General features: G+C 49.3%; 1 protein-coding gene across 2 annotated transcripts in view; it reads left to right on the top strand.

The window, feature by feature from the left end:
• The window catches only part of LOC144949318 (myocyte-specific enhancer factor 2C-like), a 102,566-nt gene extending 89,694 nt beyond the window's left edge, over positions 1–12,872 (top strand). For both annotated transcript variants that reach the window (XM_078879275.1, XM_078879276.1), the window contains 2 exons: positions 3,530–3,650; positions 5,371–12,872. In XM_078879275.1, the coding sequence (XP_078735401.1) occupies positions 3,530–3,650; positions 5,371–5,782 (533 nt within the window). In that variant the 3' untranslated portion in view covers positions 5,783–12,872. The remainder of the gene's footprint in view (positions 1–3,529; positions 3,651–5,370) is intronic.
• Positions 12,873–20,489: the final 7,617 nt, after the last annotated feature.

Here is a 20,489-nt window from a genome sequence, read left to right as displayed (position 1 = left end):
CTGGCGTCCGAGATGCATTCATACAGGAGTGGAATGATCATGACTGGATTGTAATTTTTTGTTGACATTCAAATGTTTCGTCGTCAGATGCGAATATTTCTTTTGAAGCGAGAGTAGTTGTTAATTATCAAGCTAACAACACATATACGTGTCTAAAAAAAATATCACGTGAAATCTAAGAACATTTCAAACCGTGAAATTATATGGAGACTGATGATAATTATTTCAACGGCAATAAATAACGAATTAATGACTCTTCTTGGTTCTTTCGGTAAAGTCACGTAGAATGACTCTGACTCTGTCTTCTCGACAGACCTGTTCTCCACCTGAGGACGGCTGCTTGCGTTGTGGCCGAAACGTCGTGAGAATTATTTCATTATGTTTTATTTTTATGATTTCCATTCTACGTGACTTTACCGAAAGAACCAAGAAGATGAATCCCTGCAGTCACGAAAGCTTTGAATCGAGAATTAATGACTGTTGAATGGACTGCAGGGATAAAGGCCTCCCCCCAACACTTCAGCTTTGGCCTTGTGGGGTTGTTTGACCATACTTCACTACACTGGTCAAGTGCATAGCTGTCAACCCATCACGGTTTATTCCGTATTCTTGTACAGAGACACATTGAGTTTTCAGGTCCATACGGCGTACAGCCGTTTCAATACGAGAGAAGAAAAATGTGTCTATTTGTTTGTGTGTCTCCCTTGTGATGGAACTTTGTAGGATGAACGTTGAGATTTATAAGTGACCAATAAGGTCTGAATTGATTTTTATTACTTCCCTTCTACGTGACTTTACCGAAAGAACCAAGAAGAAGGTCTGAATTGGTCTGTAGTAAAGTAGGGCCACTGATAAGGGGTTGCCAGGTACGAGATTGGCTCCAGTGAGTGGGAGCTAATAAATAAACAAACGCACAAAGGGTGCTGGTGAAGACACAAACAGTGAACACCAACAATTAATAAGTGAGTTAACACGTGGGCTTTCGCGACGAGTGCGATTCATAATGAAGGTTTTTGGGTTAGTTCGCGATCTAGCCCAAAAACCTTTATTATGAATTAATCAGTGAGTTCAACCATATTCACCCGACTGAAGTTTTAAATGAAATCAAATGTGTAAACATTAACACCGCGCACGTATGAGCTCATTGCTCGGGTGTGAGAAGAATAGCGGCCTTCACACAACAACATAAAGCAACGTTTTACAACATTTTTTTTGCGAGTTTTAACTCAAAAAAATAATCATTCCGGTCAAAGCCGGATGTAAGCACACCATATCTAAGCACTGTTCTGATATAAGCAACACGTGCTTGCTTGCTTACATTACACCGCTGGTTAAAGGAGGACACACAAGGATACTCAGCTTCAATGGGTTTTACTCGGCAAATACGCCTCTGAAACAAGCACACCACTTCACTCTGGATATAAGCACACCTCTTGGGCTAGCTTCCAAAGGGTTGTTAGTTTAACACGTAGTAGGCTTTTGCGACCAATATCATCCATAATACAGGTATTTTTTGGGGTGGTTAGATCGCGTTAATCTAGAAATGCGTCGTTAAACATGCCAATTCGTTGTTAGTACAGCAAACCGGTGTGTTGTAACTGTTGTGGATTTGCTCTCCAACACACAACTAGCGTACTGTGCTCGTAACGAATTGGCCACGTTCTGTTCACGTGACAAAGCTCACTAGTTGGCCGTGTCGGGTGGTGGCGGGTTTAACGACACATTCATATATTTACACGATCCAACCCCAGAAAAAGCCACGTATCATGGAGGGTTGCCAGTGTGTTGACGGGAGCTTATTCTTCTTTTCCTTCCTTGTGTTTGATTACCCTTTAAATAAACCACGCGGGCCCGAGGGTGGGGGTGTGTGGGGGTCCACACGACTGCCGACTTGACCTTGCAGAAGGAATCTGTGCGCCTGATGACAGACTGAACGGGCTGTTGTTGTTGATGTTGTTGTTGATCTTGTTGTTGTCGTAGATTGGTACGGTACAAGGAGTGGTCGAGATTAGCGGGCGAGTTCGATTCCCCCCCCCGCTCACGGCCAACACCAAGTGACGATTATCTGAATCGGGTCCTTGGCATCCTCCTCTAGGTCGACTCAGCCGAAAATGAGCACCCGGTGCTGTGTTGTAGTAAAGCTGAACAGGTAGTCGTGCTTTCACGACCACTGTTACCCATAATATAGCTGGAGGGGAGGGGTGGGTTAGATCGCGTAAATATGTGTCGTTAAACCCGCCACCACCCGACACAGCCTAATTAGGGTGGCTTTTCACGTTAACAGAACGTGCCAATTCGTTACGAGTATAGCACCAACCGGTGTATTGGAGAGTAAACCCACAACATTTACAATTCGAGTTCTGTGACATTTCGCCGGAGTGGCGATGGAGTAACATCGATGTAGTATTAGTAACATCGCTACTCGGGAGACAAAGGCGGCCGGGCGTGGTTGCTGACCACCCAACCGCTTCGTGTGCCGTGCCAGTTGTATACATAATCATGATTATGACGATCTTACCGCCCCTGGCTGCTTCGGAATTAAAATTCAAGAGCGCCCTCCAGCGTCTGCAAAAGAGGGTTCACTCACTGAGGCCAATGCATCGCCAGGGCCTGTGAGATCGGCCCACCCACCACCACCAAAATTAAATTGAAAACTCATTTCTTGAAAACGGGCTTTGTGCTTTTATATTCTTAGGTTTTTTCACGTACGTGACTTTACCGAAAAAACCTAAGAATGTGAATCCTTGCAGTCACGAAAACTTCAAATCTAGAATTTGTGCTTTTAGTTTGTTATCCTTCACCCGCACCTCTGATTATCACGGTTGGTTACGTACGGTGCACAAGAAGTTCAACATGCATACAACATACACCTGCCCTGTGCCACGTGAACCTCGTTACAGACGGCGCCACCACCGTTCACGTCATCGTCGTCGTCGTCGTCGCCGTCGACGATGGGAATTTAGAACCCGCCACGATCGAGTTGGCCGTGTCGCGTCAGTCGATCGTCAGATTGACAAACCCATTTCTTCAGACGTGCTTTCTGCGTTCAGTTTGTCTTCCTTCTGCTCCCGTCACCTCCGATTAGAGGCGGTTGGCTACGTACGGTGCGAAAGAAGTTCAACGTTGATAATTGTTTTTTTACCCTTCTATCTGGCAACAAAACTGACACCTTTTTTACAAGGAGTCATGTTTGCATAGACCACAATACCTGCAGTCATAATGCAAACAAAAAACATAACTCTGATAATGTGCACTATCCTTGAAGTTGATTGGTCCACACCTGAGACAGCTTTCCTTAGAGCCTAGTCTCACATGGTGTTGGACCAGATGACGCCAAAAGGCGCATTATGACTGCAGGTATTGTGGTCTATGCAAACATGACTCCTTGTAAAAAAGGTGTCAGTTTTGTTGCCAGATAGAAGGGTAAAAAAACAATTAGCATATTTTTTACTGGCAAATGAGGTTCCAATGGTGTAAGTTCAACGTTGCGTACGTCTGTGACCCGTGGTCCGTGTGTTGTTCCTCGCAGAGTACGCGCTGTCGAGCGCCGACCTGTCAGGCCTCACGGGGTTCAACTCTCCCGGCTCGTTAAGCATCAGCTCCCTCTCCAACTGGCACCACCAGCAGGGCACCAACATCAACCAGCTGCTGTGAGTGACACACAGGGCGTTGGTTCAATCGCTCGCTCGCTCGCTCATTCATTTACTCATTTAACCACTGTCTCGCTCATTCAACCACTCGCTCACTCACACGCTCAGTCGCTCATTCATTTACTCATTCAACCGCTCGTTCGCTCTTTCCACCACTCGCTCACTCGCACGCTCAGTTGCAGCACTACCCAAAGACTCAACACTGCCCATAGACTCAACACTACCCATAGACTCAATACTACCCATAGACTCAACATTACCCATAGACTCAACACTACCCACAGACTCAACACTACCCATAGACTCAACACTGCCCATAGACTCAACACTGCCCATAGACTCAACACTACCCATAGACTCACACTACCCATAGACTCACACTACTCATAGACTCAACACTACCCATAGACTCAACACTGCCCATAGACTCAACACTGCCCATAGACTCAACACTACCCATAGACTCAACACTACCCATAGACTCAACACTGCCCATAGACTCAACACTACCCATAGACTCAACGCTACCCATAGACTCAACACTACCCATAGACTCAACATTACCCATATACTCAACACTGCCCATAGACTCACACTACCCATAGACTCAACACTACCCATAGACTCACACTGCCCATAGACTCAACACTGCACCATAGACTCAACACTGCCCATAGACTCAACACTGCCCATAGACTCAACACTGCCCATAGACTCAACACTGCCCCATAGACTCAACACTACCCATAGACTCAACACTACCCATAGACTCAACACTGCCCATAGACTTAACACTGCACCACAGACTCGACACTGCCTATAGACTCAACACTGCCCACAGACTCAACACTGCCCATAGACTCAACACTGCCCATAGACTCAACACTGCCCCATAGACTCAACACTACTCATAGACTCAACACTACCCATAGACTCAACACTGCCCATAGACTTAACACTGCACCACAGACTCGACACTGCCTATAGACTCAACACTGCCCACAGACTCAACACTGCCCATAGACTCAACACTACCCATAGACTCAACACTACCCATAGACTCAACACTGCCCATAAACTCAACACTACCCATAGACTCAACACTACCCATAGACTCAACACTGCCCATAGACTCAACACTACCCATAGACTCAATACTACCCATAGACTCAACACTACCCATAGACTCAACACTGCCCATAAACTCAACACTACCCATAGACTCAACACTACCCATAGACTCAACACTGCCCATAGACTCAACACTACCCATAGACTCACACTACCCATAGACTCAACACTACCCATAAACTCAACACGACCCATAGACTCAACACTACCCATAGACTCAACACTACCCATAGACTCAACACTACCCATAGACTCAACACTGCCCATAGACTCACACTACCCATATACTCAACACTGCCCCTGTGCTTGAAGCAGTCCCCCTCCTTAACCTCCTTCTGTTCCTCTCTCGAAGCCTCACCTCTTCTCCATCGCCCATTGCCTTCCTCTTCCCTCCCCTCGCCCCTCCACTCCGTCCCATCCCTCCCCTGTAGCCCTTTCGTCACCCCCACGTGCCCTGAATTTCGATGTACACGCCCCTCGGGCCCTTACACTAACCCCCGCTATCTCAACCACTCTCGCGTTTCTTTTTGTTGCCGCTTGTAAAACTGCGTCACGGAGCACCTTGAGCTAATGCGTTGTCCCGTCGCAGGTCGTGCGGCTATCCGAGCGTCAAGTCGGAGCCGCTGTCTCCGTCGCGGGATCCCATCTCGTCGGGCGGCGGTTCCGGCTACCCGGGGGCCGCCACCATGCAGCGGCAGGACCCCCTGGGGCGTCCGAGCGAACGCCTGAGCCCCTACGAAGGTGGCGAGCCGGACGACCCGTGCGGCGGCACCGGGGGCGACTACCTCATGCCCGCCGGGATGGGTCGGGCGGGGCAGCATCCTCATCAGCAGCAGCAGCAGCAGCATCATCAGCAACAGCAACAGCAGCAGCAGCAGCAGCATCATCAGCAGCATCATCAGCACCACCTCCATCAGCAGCAGCAGCAGCAGCATGAGGCAAGCGGAGGGGAAGGGCCGCTGTTGAAGAGGGCGCGGCTCACGGAGAGTTGGGCGACGTAGGGATGCCACGTGGCGTCGACGGAAACGAGAAACCCCACGGCGGTCGTTAGCGGTAACAACAAACAAACAACAACAACGTTAGAAACAACGGCAACGCGTATTTTAACATCCCCCCGCAAATTGAGAAAACTTTCTAATTTAATGTAGTTGTAATACTACTAATAATAATGGTATAAGTAAAGACATTTCTAAGAAAATAGAGGTGAGCATAAAGACTGGAGTGAAATATCACACACACACCACAACAACAACAACAACTAGTAGAACTATCAACAAAGGCATCAACGAGCAAATTTTTTTTTTTCTTAGGAAAACGCCGCGATTCCCCAAAACGGCCGTTTAAAAGAGCGAGGCATTTACGGGTTGCGTACGTTTAATTTGAGCCGTTTAAAGCAAGACGGCCGAGCATTGTACCTGTACAGATTAAAAGTGCACCTAGCCTGGCACAACGGGCCGCGGTTTGGCGTCGCTCGGCGGGGCCGTTGTCCTCGCGACGCGGGGCGAGAGGCGTTTAGAATAATAAAGAGATAAGCAAAAACATGTTAACTTGACGTTGGGGCACTCCTCCGAGTGTGAACCGCGGGCACGGGGGAGGGGAGAGGGGTGCGAAAGCCGCTGAGCGGTTGGGCGAGCGAGCCGAACAAAGCTGAGGAGTTATCGTTTTTATTTTATATACAAACTGTTCTGTTTAAAAAAAAAAAAGATGTTGAAAATCAACGCTCGCGCACGCGCGCGCCGCACACACGCAACAATGCACAGCAACAGACGAACAAACGGAACGACGAGCGTGCGTCTCGGTCGCGGGGGAACGTGAAACCCTCGACGACCGCCCGTCGCGTTCGAGCCGGTTCCCTCCACAAGCGGAGGGAGGGTGGTGATCCGTTTAGAGACGCCCCGCCAGAATAACGGCGACTTGCGAGCCGGTCACCCAGGAGAGGGAAAAGACGATTTTTATTTCGGAGTCCCACCGGTAAGGTCAACGCGCTCCCCCTCGCACCTTGTAACGCTCAGCCTCCTCAAGGCACGGGGTGCGGTGGCGGCGGAGGGCAGTCGCGTTCACAGTGTCCACTCGCTCGTTGAGAAGAGAAAGAGAGAGAAGATATCTGCGGGGTGTCTGTAAATGGATCACCATGTATTTTCACGGGCAGCAAGGCCGCATGGTGAACCGGTCGTAGGCACGATTCACTGGCCCCTTACACCACCCCCCCCCCCTATTCCACCCGTGGCGCCACCACGATTCAATTGCTGGGTCAAACGTCCGATTATTTAAAGCTTCGATTGTGTTTTTGTCTCGTTTGTATTTGTGCAGAGTCAATTGTCTTTCGTTTGTCCCGTCTCGTTCGTTCCATTAGCCCTTCCGTAGCCCTTTGCGTGCGGATTACACACAAGTCATAACCAATCGGCTATCACCCACACAATTTTAATTTCTCTAACACACGCGTGTAAGAACCGATGTTAATCCGATTCGTTCCGTGCCTGTGAACTGCGAAGCCGTCACGAACCACAGCAGAATTTTATCTCAAACTTTGCTCATCGCCAAAAAACGTAATTTGGCCAAACATTACATGCAGGCGGACTCTCATAAACTAAATAAAATTCTTGGGGACTCAGGGAAGCTCTCCCAAGTCAACATATCGCAAATTGGAGAAAACATTTACGATTACGTCACGGCTTTGTTGCTTTACATAACCGATCGTTTCAAGCGGCATTGTTTTTTTTTTGGATTTGGCGAATCGATCGTTCGTCTTTGCACCCTTCCACAACCTACGGCGCCTCTCTCATGGCGGCGGCGGCGGCGGCGGCGCAATAAACCGGCCAAACGACGACGCGAGCGGTCCGAGGCCGTGGCCCTCCGCAAAGCCCGTGGGCATCGCGACGCGCGTCGTGGCCTCCCTCCCTCCCCGACACGACGCTCATCTCGAGACAATCGCGGACGAACGGGGCGGGGGTTAGAGTGGTGGCGCCGTATCAAGATTCGCGCGCGCCGCTTTTTTGTTTTCACCGCTGCGTCGCGTCGGTCGCGGCTAGCCCGGCGAGCGAATTTATTTCGGGTAAAGTGAGCGAGTGCGGTGGCGGTGCGCGCCGCCCAAGACCGGCTGCCGCTGCGTGGGCGTTTTTCTTTTTTCTTGTTTTCCTCCGCAGTCGCGCTGAAGTGCGGCTCTCCGACGTGATTTCAGGGCGTGCCTGCGTACTGCTCGGCCCGGAGTCCGACGTTTCGCCCCACGTGCTTGGGAGCGCAACGTGCGACAACCGCCTCCCTGAAAACACACCGGAGACCCCCAGCCTGCCTGACCTCGCTGCAGACAATCATGGACGCACAGCCAAAGGCTTAAACGCAGGCTGCCACACCCTGGATATTGTTTGCTAATTTAAAAAAATATATATTGTAAAAATGAGAGCACACAAAACAACTTATTGGCATTTGTAGATGTTTTTTTTATTGTACATGTTATTTTAATGAGTTTTATTGGGCGAGGACAAACGGCGTCCCCCTATGTACGATTGGTCAAACGTGAAAAGCCATAAGAGTCTCTTGGAGATGCCTCTGACTGCGTGACCTCTAACCCCAAGCGCTCCGCGCAAAACTGCCCCGGCCATTGACAATCGATCGGCACCCTGCCGAGAAAGAATTATTTTCAAATCTGCGCACGTTCAAAAAAATGTTCACGCTTTAGAGAGAAAACAATATATTTTTTTCCAGCGGAGTGGACTTTCGTCACTGAATTTTCTTTTGGGTTTCCCTAAATATTTGTTGAGCTTGGTCGGCGAAGGAATGGGAAGACTCTTGTCTTTTTATATCTATATATATTATAACTACTACTACTACTATTTATTGTCCTAGAATATTTATATTCTCTTGGAAAAGGCAGCGGCTGCTTGCACTGCGTAGGAGAGTAATCTTTCGACGGACTCGATCTGGCACTTGTTCATTTCACAAGTTCACGCGAGCAAACGTCGCATCTCGCAGTGTGAATGGAAGGAAAAAAACACACATTCAAAATTTGTGTTTTAGCATTCACTGTTAACTTGCGAACCGACGCAATAACAAGCCATATGTAAGTAACAAAAAAAATACAAAATACTTTCGCACATCGTCACAACTTTGTATGGAACTCGAACACAGAAACACTTTGTCTGGCACTCTCAAAAAGAAGGAATGCCACTTTGTAACAGCGCGGGGGAGCACGGTGGGGATGTGAATAATCGTTGAAAATGTATCGTGTAGAATAAGACACCCATCTCACCTGGGGTGAGAAACGGGGGGGGAGGGGCACTTGATTAGTAGCTGTGGTTTGTTGCATTGCATTGTGGGAAGTCCCTACCCAGCCTTATAAGTCTTACCTAGGCCTCGCCATCCATCCCGGGTTTTTCCCCCCCAGGGATCGTTCTTTCTTTCGTGGTAGCTGTCATTAGAATCCTGCCCAGTGGGCGCATTCCATCCTTTGGCTGCCATTCTGTCACCAGTCTCATCCATCCGCCATCATTATCCCAAGGAGCTAAGACCTGCACGTTTGTTAACAGTAAAAAAAAACGCGACTTACAAAGCAAAAAGCCCCACAGTATTTTTCCCCGTTAATTTTTTTTTGTTTTCGGTTCATTAACACTTTACATCGTTAGGTTAATTAAATCAGCCAACCTCACCTTCCCAGGTGTCTCCCATCATCACAAACAAAGACGCCCCAATGCGTGCCACGCGGCGCGGAATGACGGCTCAATGACAGCGCGCCCCCTCCCCTCCACCCTGCCGACGATGAAAACCACGTTCGTTTCAGTAACTCGTTGTTAGAAACCGAATCGCCGGCGTGCACGTGGACGGAGCAACGGGGGTCCTGAGAGCCCGTGTGGCAGAGGTCGCAAACGGGTTTTGATTCCTTACCCATACCCGTACCCGGCCGCATCAGAGTCGCAAATGGGTACCCGTACCCGTACCCGGCCGGGTACAGGTAGCCGTTCCCTACCCGTACCCTACCCGAAATGAGTGACAAACGGTTACTCACCAGTGACTCACGGCCTAGCCGTACCCGTACCCAGCCGCACCAGGGTCGCAAACGGCTACCCGTACCCGTACCCGGCTGGGTACGGGTAGCTGGGTATCGGGTAGCGTACGGGTATCGGGTACCCGGTTGCGACCTCTGCTGTGTGGTCTCAGAAGCTCAGCCTGGGCAAGCGCCCTGGACGGGCGAGCGCCACCGCACGTAGAGCGGCTGCCGTAGAGGATGCCGCAGGGCTACGCAGTGGCAGGTAAATCCGTAAAGTTGTACTCCGACTCATATTCTTAGGTTTTTTCGGTAAAGTCACGTAGGTAAAAAATTTAAATTAATAAAAGTAAAATAAAAATAAAATAAAAATCACGACGTTTCGGAGGCAACACGAGCTGGCCTTCCTAAAGAGATGCCGAGATAACAAGGTAATACCCATCGCTTTACAAGGACTGTTTTCTTGGAATTTCTCTCACTTGATACAGCTATCGTGCTGTGACGGTTCCACCTGAAGACGGAAGCTTGTGTTGCCTCCGAAACGTCGTGATTTTTATTTTACCTTTTATTAATTTAAATTTTTTACCTACGTGACTTTACCGAAAAAACCTAAGAATATGAATCCTTGCAGTCACGAAAGCTTCAAATCTAGAATTGTACTCCGACACCTATGCTCCCACGCTCTCTGCTCACGGGGCTTGACCAACCCGCATTAACCAGCGTTGTGAAGTATTGACAAATGACCTGCCAGGGCCCACAGGGCAGCTTTCGTGGTCGTTTGGCTCTTATCTTTGCTCTTCTGACTTTTTCACCCCCCACACACACACACGCACTCTTGCTCCGAGATCGGCTTTTGTCACATGGCAGTCAAACTAATATTTATAATTGTTCGAGCTGGAATTTAGCCAAATTCAGTGTGTAACCAAAGTTAACGTGATGGGTCTCTGGTGTGCAGTTGCTATTGTTTGGTGACAGGGCAGAGGCCATTAACTCGCTTCACTTAAGAACTCAGTTTGAACGACCTGAAACCCGAATTCTAACCCAGGACCTCAGCAGCGTCCTCTGAGCCACCCAAGGCTCCTGGCATCATCAATGTTTCAAACAATTCTAAATTACTAATAGCAGTGATACATTTTTTTTTTGTTCGGTAAATGTACGGATTTACAAACAGGGTCGAGTTGTATTATTATCATCATTATATTTAACAACTCTAAATAAACTTTCGAGCATTTGGAAACATGGACACGGGAGTGTGGCTTTGACGTAAGGTGTGCACTTTGCTTGTCAACACACAGAAACAACAACAACAACAACAACAATCCCAATAATCTGACTCGGTAAACTTTTTAAAAAACGATAACACAAAATATCCACCCACTATCCTCATTGGTTGCTCCTCCCTTTTGTAATTCCGATGTCATTTGAAAAGTATTTTCCGTCAGCGGTTGGCAATTCACCAGCTAAACCCAGCCCACTCTTGCAGTGATGCGAGGAATTGACGCCGTTTCGTGGTCGTAATTCGATTCCAGAACTGAATATATTTTTTTTTTCTCCCCCAAACTGCGGCGATTGGTTTCGCGTCTCGAGTGGCTCCAGGGGTGACCTGAACCCACAGCGCGCACACACAAATTGAAGGACTTCAAAAATATCCCGCGCGCGATTCCATGCGTGCACCGGTGAGCTTAATAACCGATAATAGCCGATGTTAATGAACGGGTCGATGCATCGTTACACCCATGATTTTCAACGTTTTCACTCCGTTTCCGTTGTGTACGGAGACAAAATTATCCTCGAGTTAGAACAACAATAATAATAATTATTTTAAAAATCTGATCTTGCAACCACCAATTAACAAAACAGTTCCATGAAAGACGAGGCCAGAAATTACGCCGAAACTATTATTTCATAACCGAGCACGGGGATAAGAGACGACGTCATGATGATGACGACGATGAGAATGTTGACGTGTAGGTTTGTGCGAGAAATGTGAACTGTGGGCTGTCGAGGAGGCGACGGATGGAGTTGAGGGGGCGCTGAAGCGTTGTCAAAGGTTCGCGGAGGGGAGTCGTGTGAATGTAGCGCCCCACGATCGTGGGGCGGTGGCGGTAGCGGTGGCTGTTGATGGGATTGTGGTTGGAGAGAGTTAACAGAAAATGTGCGACGCAAACGTGGACGATGTATCTGCGTTGGTTTTTTGAGGATCGGCGGGGCGACGAGCTACGCTCGTCGCCCCGCCGGAGTTACGCCGGAGTTACCGAGTCCGAATTTCGACAAGTTAAAAGTCGTGAGAAAGTTGTCAAAAGGGCGATAGAAGCTTTTGGGCAATGGCTCGGGACCGTGGCAAGCGACAGCGGCAGTGGGACAAAAATCTCGCGTTGGCCGCGTGAGCGGTCCAGTCATCGGAAACCACCAAACGGAAATGTGGCATTGCGGCGGCACTCGTCATTTTAACGTTTGATACGCTGGCCCGGTAAACAACGAAACGACGTAGGTGGACAAAGTGAATGATTTCAAGGACTGTTATTGGCAAACGGTGTCCCGTAAGTGAAGTTGTGGATATTCGAGGGAATGTGACTTGACTCAAGGGCAGGTTCTGTAGTTTAAAACCGCCTCTTGTACATAGTTGTATCGCGAACGCGAAGCGTAGGTTTTGAGTTGTTATCCCCCCTTCTTGTGTGTCTGTGTGCATTTTCTGCAGACTCTACTGGCGTTTGCTCCCACATGCAAAAAGTTTTGCCCGTCAATGGAATTGGACTGACATCCCAATGTAGCAGAGGGGCCCTCTTGAAAACGACTGCTTGAGACTCGCTGAGGTCCTTACGTAAATAAAATAAAAGATGAATATTATTTATAATTGTACGCGTTTAACACTTCGAGCTCAACGCAACTTATCGCAAGTAACATTTCAGCCCTTACCGATTGATAATGGCTCCCGTAAAAAAAAAAAGTTTTGGTTTGTGGCATGTGATGTTTTTTTTTTCTCTTTTGGAATGGTGTGTACTTTTTTATCATTAGAGTATTTTTTTATTATTTTACGTTATTTATTTTTTTAATTTCATGCGTGTGAAATTGGTTGAGATTTTAAATTGGAGGGGGGTAGATATCATTTTTTTTTCTGGCGGGTGGGGAGGGGGGGCCTTTGTAAGCCACACTAAGCAAAACAGTGAAAGCACATCCGCACGCCAGCGTGCGTGCTGCACACATTATTTTTTAATGCTTTGAGGTTTAATATTTATAGCTTGAAAAAAATATATAACTTAATGTTGTGTTCCTTTAGGGTTCGCTTTGGACATTCCAGTGTTTGGAGTAAGAACAATGCCTCTTTTTCATTTAAATCAGTTTCAAATCTATATATACACGTGGGATGCTATCGTGGTGTAATGGTTAGCACGCAGGACTTGCAATCCAGAGGTCGCCGGTTCGATTCCATCTCCTGGCGCAGCAGTTTAAATAATGGGGGCAGAGTTTCTTAAATACCCCCCCCTTGCCCCCCCCGCCCACTACTTTATTAAGTAGATTCACTGCAAGTTCGTCTATGAGAGCCCCAGGGCACGTGTGGTGGGGTCAAGTGTGGGTACCCCCCACTTGTCAGATATCTTGGCCAGTCTGGAAGTGTAGGTCAGTGGGGAGGGAGCTGTCATAGAGCTCCCTTGATAAGGATGCTCCTTTCACCAGCAGTGGTGGAAACAAGCACTTGCAGGGCTACGCCTTTATCCACTCCTCCCCCCCCCCCCTTTTTTTTTTTACACGCGTAAAATAATTTAAACCCCCAAATTGTGTGCCAAAGCTGAAAATGTCTCATTAATGAGATACGGCTAATAGTCATGCCTCAAAATTACCCATTGAAATTACAGGCAAAAAAAACGAAAATCTTGTTTTCATGAAATAGACGTTTTCAACTTGCAAAAGCACTGGACTGTCCACAAGCTGTGTTTATGTATGTGTGTGTGCGTGCGCACGTGGACAAACTTATAAAAGGCTGGTAACTTTTTTTGGCCTCCGCGGTGAGGGGTGGGGGGGTGGTGGAGGTGGTGGCCAGGTTCAGTCACCCACCTCGTGATTATGGGCGGGCTCGAGGTCGTAGTGAACGGGCTAAACGAGCAGGAGGCCAGAGAGGGGGCTGCGCGAGTCGCGGATGCCTGTACATAGAACACGCTGCAGCCCTCTCCCGAGAGTCACGTCCACTGCTGGATGATGAGGGGGGAGGGGGGGAGGCCCTTCCTGCCCACGCCGTGCCGGTCACGGGGCTTTATTTTGACCGCGCGCTCTGGTCAGTGCCGGGTTTTGGCGAACGATGCGGGGGGGGAGGCGTAGAGACGTCGAGAGCATGGCAGCAGTACGGCGCAACAAAGCGACGTTGCTGCGCTGTCAATCCGGTGACGGTGACTTCTGCTGAACCGTAGGAGCAGCAGCAGCAGCCGACGACACCTCTCTTACGCCCGGGTTGGTGGTCGCCCATTGGAGCACTTAATCCAGATTCGATGTCCCTGCCGAACTTCTGAGAACGGGCACGACGCGATCGGTCATCTGGAACAGACCCGGCAACTCCGTCGAAGGCCTCGCCTGACCTCCGGTCACTCTCGCGGACGAATTCACGCGGCTGTCCTTTCCGAGCGGTCTCTTGTTTAAGCGATCTGTACTTTGTACTGTACGTTGAACTTCTTTTGCACCGTACGTAGCCAACGGTGCGAATGCGAGGCGCGGGGGAAGGACAGCAAACTAAACACAAAAAGCAGCTCTAAAGAAATTAGTTTTCAATCTAGATGATTTAAAAGTGCATAGCTCCGGTAGCTTCCTAATATTGGAAGGAAGAGCGTTGGGCGACCGCTACACAGCGCTGGTGGAACACGACACGTGGACGTACGTGCGGGGGGGGGGGGGTGACGCGCGGCGTTCGCCGGTAGCGTCGTTCACTCTCGCAGCGCTCACTGAAAGCGGCGTGGGATATCTTTTAAATAAACAATCGCCCTGTGGCACTTCAATCCTGCACGAGCACATTGGGGAGCGAAGGGCGGTCACGCGCCGGTTTAAATGCATTCTGCGAAAGCGAACGACGGTCGGCTCGGACGCACGTGGAACTCGGGCAACAACAACAAAACAAAACCGCAACATTTATTTTTCGCCACTTTGCTAAATTTCTCACGGAGGTAAACCTTGCGCTGGTGCCCATCCGACCACATAGATGCCAACACAGACACGTGACAGCAGCAGCCGCCGGCGCCATTCGCTAAATGTACGTCCGTTGAGTTTCTTTCTCGCCACCGCACGCAGCCAACCGTGCTGTCGTCCCCCGAATGTTTTGTTTGTTATAAACTAATGTAGCTGCCCCAATCGGTACACCTGGCGGAGCCGTCTCCTTCCTCTCGGGAGGTGGAGACCAGCTGAGCCACTTGTGTGGAGGGCCACCGTAACGGTGACGATGCACCCCGCTAGGGAGGAGAGTTATCTTGGGTGCTGGTGGGCCCCTCCACCCACCAACCAACAACTCCGGCCCGAACTTCTTGGCCCGTTGCCGCTAACGCTGGGGCGAGCCGCCACCAAATTGATAAAATAGGTGATCGCAGCAGCCCTAAACCCACACACACACAAGAAAAGTTGATCTCAGCTGGGTCTGCCTGCATCGGCGAACCGAAACAGATTCATGCACCCTGCAAACCACATCCATCGTTCCTGTCGTCAATGGTTGTGGGACAATTGTCACATGCCAAATGTCTTCAAATCTACATGCCTCCCAGAGAACACTTTTGCACCCACACCACACAGAGTGTACCCGTCGCCATGGTTGCGACTAAATATCCATCGCGTACCAACTCTCCTCTTTAGTTCAGTCTCTCACCAGCTACCCGGAAAACTAAAGTAACGAAAATATAGATTTTGAGTGAGAAATTAAGGCCCCGGTTGTTAACCGCTGTTCGGGCAAACGCGCGTAGATTTGGACACACGGTCGCGCAGCAAATCGCCCTACCGACGCCTTCCGTCCGTCAGGATCTCAGCGGGCGTCGATCGGCCACGATTTGTCCCGACGTTTCGCTCCACGTGCTGGAAGGGGGGGGGGCGGGGAAGAGAGCGCGGGGAGAAGAAGCTCGCAGAACCAACGAAAACAAACGGAGAGAGAGAAACCAGCTCGGAGCGTTTGTTACGACGACTTGTGTTGTGGTTTTTCTTTTCTTCTCGCGATGTCGCGCGTGGTTGTTGTTGTTGTTGTTTTTTTTGGGGGGGGGGGGGGATTTGCGCGGGCGCTTGCGCATGGGATAGGGGGTTGTGGGAGCCCAGGGGGGGGGGGGGGCTCGGGGGGGGGGTTCAGTGCGGGGGGGGCTCTGTGTCACCGCAGAAGAGGCCAGAGGCACGAGCTGGCTCTTGCTGCCTCCGTCTATTTGCAAAAAAAAAACGAGTGGGTGTTATAAAAAAATGAAAAACAAAAAAAATCTATCATAATGAAAAATCATTTTATAAAAATGAACAAAAAAAACGCACCCCCACCAACACACACACACACACGAGACGTAAATATAAAACTATTGGGGGGCGGGGGGGAGACAGGGATATAACGTTTGTTTTAAACCAGAGATGATGATGTTGTTGACAACGCTGCGCTGTGATAGGATCGGTCCCGGGTGTTGTTTTTTTGGGGCGGGGGGGGGTTACACAGTGAATTGCAGATGTTCGTGTACATGGCTGTGCACACTGTGGCGTTTCATGGCAATAAACGAAGCTTTAAACATTGCGTGCCGCTGTCGCCCCCCCTCCGCAACTTTGACTCCTTCGTGTCCGCGTGCGTCCACGTGCGTTCACGTGTCCCTGCGCGTGTCCCCGTGCGTCTGCCCGGGCTCCTGTCGGGAAAACCACGGAACCCAACGGCGACCACCACGACCGTTCAGCAAATTTATCTCCGCGTTTCCCCCCACCACCCCCATCTTCCCTCCACGCGGTCACCAATTCCGCGCCCACTGCCGGGTGAGGAAGGGCCTCACCCGGCATAGCTCCAGTGGCTTCCTAATATCGGAATAAAGAACCTTCCAGACGGCCACAGAAGCGACCGTGGCGCAGGAGTTAGTGCGCTACGCTACGAACCCCGACGACACAGGTTCGATTCTCGCTCACGGTCAACACCGGTGACGATTATGTGAACCGGTGTTTGGCGTACCCCTCGGTCGACTCAGCCTCAAAAGTGAGTACCTGGTGCGGTGTGTAAAACATCACCAACTCGGCGGACGGGCGCGGTGCTGGCCACCCGCCCCCACTCGTACTCTGTTCCGGCCTTTATAGGTGCCGCTCGCTAACAGCACTTGCCCCCAAGTCTGTTAAGGCTATACGGGGGATCTTTGTTTTCCCATCGAGCTGCCCACTCGTCGTCGTCTCTCTCGTCGACCTCCGGCCATGGTCCATCCCTTCTGGCGACGTCTGCTGGCCAAACCCGATTACTGCCACCAATCGTTCGTGTGCGTAGGTTGAACTTCTTTCGCACCATACGTAGCCAATCGGAGGTGCGGCGGAAGGACAACAAAACTAAGCGTAATAGGTAATATTTAAACAAACTTTTTTTAAAACACGCTTTCATGAAATGTACTAGTAATGGCAAAACTCCACGACTCCAAGAAGTGGCCCCGAAGCTTGCCATAACATACGGGACCGTGGACAATTACAGCCAACGTCAGTTGACATATGGACAATTAGACCCAAGCCGAAACATAACATATAAAAAATGTTTAAAAATACATATTTTTTTATGATAAAATATAGTATTGTCATCAGTATGACATAAGTATACCAAGTTTGCAGTCTACACCACATTGGGAAGAGAGTTAAAATTGAATTACAAGATTTGAGAATACATCAACAGAGTTAATAAAAAGCGTGTAATAATACAAATAATTTCGATTTAAAGCTTTCGTGACTGCAGGGATTAATCTTCTTGGTTCTTTAAAGTCACGTAGAATTGAAATAATAAAAAATAAAACATAATAAAATAATTCTCACGACGTTTCGGCCACAACGCAAGCAGCCGTCCTCAGGTGTAGAACAGGTCTGTCGAGGAGACAGAGTTATTATGTTTTATTTTTTATTATTTCAATTCTACGTGACTTACCGAAAGCACCAAGAAGATGAATACAAATAATTGTGCCCAGGAGAGCCGCATTAGCTGGGCTCTCAGGATGTTTGGGCCAGCTCCGGACCTGGAGAACATCCAACGCTCCGCACAGATGGATTCAAGAATCTCCTGCGGTAGTGCCATCTCTTCACCTACTCCCAGGTAGTGCAGAGCAGAACTTGATCAAATACACATTTAAGAAACAACGAGGGGGGGGGGGGAAACAGAACGAATGTAAAACAACTAAAACGATATTTGCGACCAACAACAAACTGCGCGCCGTACAAACTTGAGGGCCAGTCACAGATTGTAAAGGATGATTTTTATTAAATTGTCTTTGTATTCTCTTTCTCTAAGCTTCTTAAAATTATCAAGCCTCGCTTCAGGGAGGCAAAGTGCATTGTTGCTCGGACAAATGCGAACACGCGCTCCGCCCCAACATCGCTGGCAACGTTCTCACGCCCACTAAGTGAAGGAGCCGTGCCGGTGGTGTTCCACTACCGTGCCACCACCGTGCCACCACCACCGTGCCACCAGTGCCACTTCCATTCTACCACCCCCACATTCGCACCAACTTTACAGCCCAAGTGCAGCTTCCGTGTTAGGCACGCATTTTGGGAATTTTTTTTCTTCCCACGCGCGAAAGTACGACTGCGAGACCGCACCTGGGAGTGCGCGTGGCTGCGACAGCCTCGGCTCCCAAACACCGATTTGGGAGCCGAGCAACTGCTTACGCGAAAAACCCCAAAGATTGTATGGCGTGTCCTCGCTTAACGCGTGGTGCTCACACAGCGTTTTTGCTGCAACGCTGTTGCTTTCATTCGGGAAGACTTTTCGCATAACGCTGAACGCGCCTCCCCCCCTCCCGTTATAATGCGGAACGCGCCCCGTTATAACGCGTCGTTACAACACGGTTTCTGAGCGGTCGACGACGAACTACTTTTTTGAGCTCCGCGGCTGAGCGGTACGGTGATACGGTACGCGGAATGATACAGTAACGCGGCGGCGTACCATCAGCTATTTGTCCCGCAGTCTCACTGCGTTGTGTGCTAACATTGTTATCTCGCCAAAATTGACCGTTGCATCATTTTTTGGGGGGGAAATTGTTTTCGTGTTTTTTTCCCTTTTTACGTGCCACTTTTCAGCAAGGCATCTGATACCAGCACTTTGAACGAGGACTCGCCGTACACATTTTTTTTTAACGTGGAAATCACCAACGTTCAGGAGGTTTAAAACGGTGGATGCCGTCGATTCGGCGATTAAAATCAATTCGCTGGCTTGCGATACATAAGAGTCGAATTCTGCGTGCGAGACGGACCTGGGGGTCGGTTCCCATTGTAATTTGTGCGATTCGCAAACCGCGGTGTGTAATTGCAACAAACAAACAAAATAATTTCCGTTCACCGTTTTCTTTCGGCATTGAAACGAGATTCGACTCCCAGGTCTGGCATGATAAATCCATCGGCCGATTTGTGCAAGTTGCAGTTGGCTAACCCTCTCAACCCTTCAGCCACTGGAGGCGCTTGATTCGTCACCGTGGCGAATGAAAAAAAAACATCGATCGTTAAATGGAATCACGAGAAAGCCTTAATCCTTAGCTACTGCAGTGTTTTGCCCCGTCTCATTAATTGGGAGAGTCGATTTTTTTTCCGTGTAATGTCAACTTTAAACAAGGCCATATTTGTTTTTGCCATGTCATGATACAAAATATATATATATATTTTTTTATATCCGATTTCTCGCACTGCCGCAAAACCCTTTCCGTGTAAAGATAACAGCCCACAGAAGTGGATGTCATGGAGCCACAACAGAGATCCCTTTCGAAGCTACCTTTGCTCCACACAATAGGGGACAGCACTTTCCCACCCACTCTGCTACGGCCTAGCAGTGCTATTCACATGACAGTCAAATTCGGATGTTTTTAACTCTCAGTACGAAATTTGGCCAGAATTAAGTAAACAGTCAGTGGGATTTTTTTTTGTGTGTGGTCATTGGTGACCGGGCTTAGACCATCAACTCGATTACACTCTGAGCACTCGGTCTAAATCGCAGGCAGCTGTACCTGGAATCCAACCCAGGTCAACTCAACGCTCTGACCTCCTCCGAGCCAGCCGGCCACCCGGTCACCTCGCTCACATGTTTCACCTCTTTTCTTTTTTTATATTTTACATTTTTTCTTTTTATCGCGGCCAGACCTTAACGACGGCCACGGAAGCGCTGGAGGGCAACGGTTTCAGTGCCCTCCCGGGTGAGCCAAGCGACAAGAGCTCGCGGGGAGGGCACAGGAAGATGCCCCCCCCCCCACTGCCGCTCAGGAGCAAAGCCCAGCGGCTGCGAGCCGCGCGCGTGCTGGAGAGGAAGGGCCGTGAATTGCAATCGTGAAAAAACGAGGAACGGAACAATAACGATCACGTGCACGCACAACGAAGGGGGAATTGGACCGGGCCGCTCGCGAGAACGGCGTCGAACGCGTCAAGCGGCGAATTTCGGACGAACTCGACAATAATCGTACAAAACGTTTCGCGGGAAGAGCCCGTAAGCTGGAACGATTGAACGGAAATATTTGAGAGGTGAAAAGTAAAGAGGTTAACAATGGAAAGACGTAAAAACATATAGACACGCGTTTTCGCCGACTTAACGG

This window comes from Lampetra fluviatilis, chromosome 53 (assembly GCF_964198595.1).
Source record: "Lampetra fluviatilis chromosome 53, kcLamFluv1.1, whole genome shotgun sequence".
Classification (NCBI taxonomy): domain Eukaryota; kingdom Metazoa; phylum Chordata; class Hyperoartia; order Petromyzontiformes; family Petromyzontidae; genus Lampetra; species Lampetra fluviatilis.
Note: the sequence above shows the minus strand (reverse complement) of the source record. Positions and strands in the feature narration are given on the sequence as shown.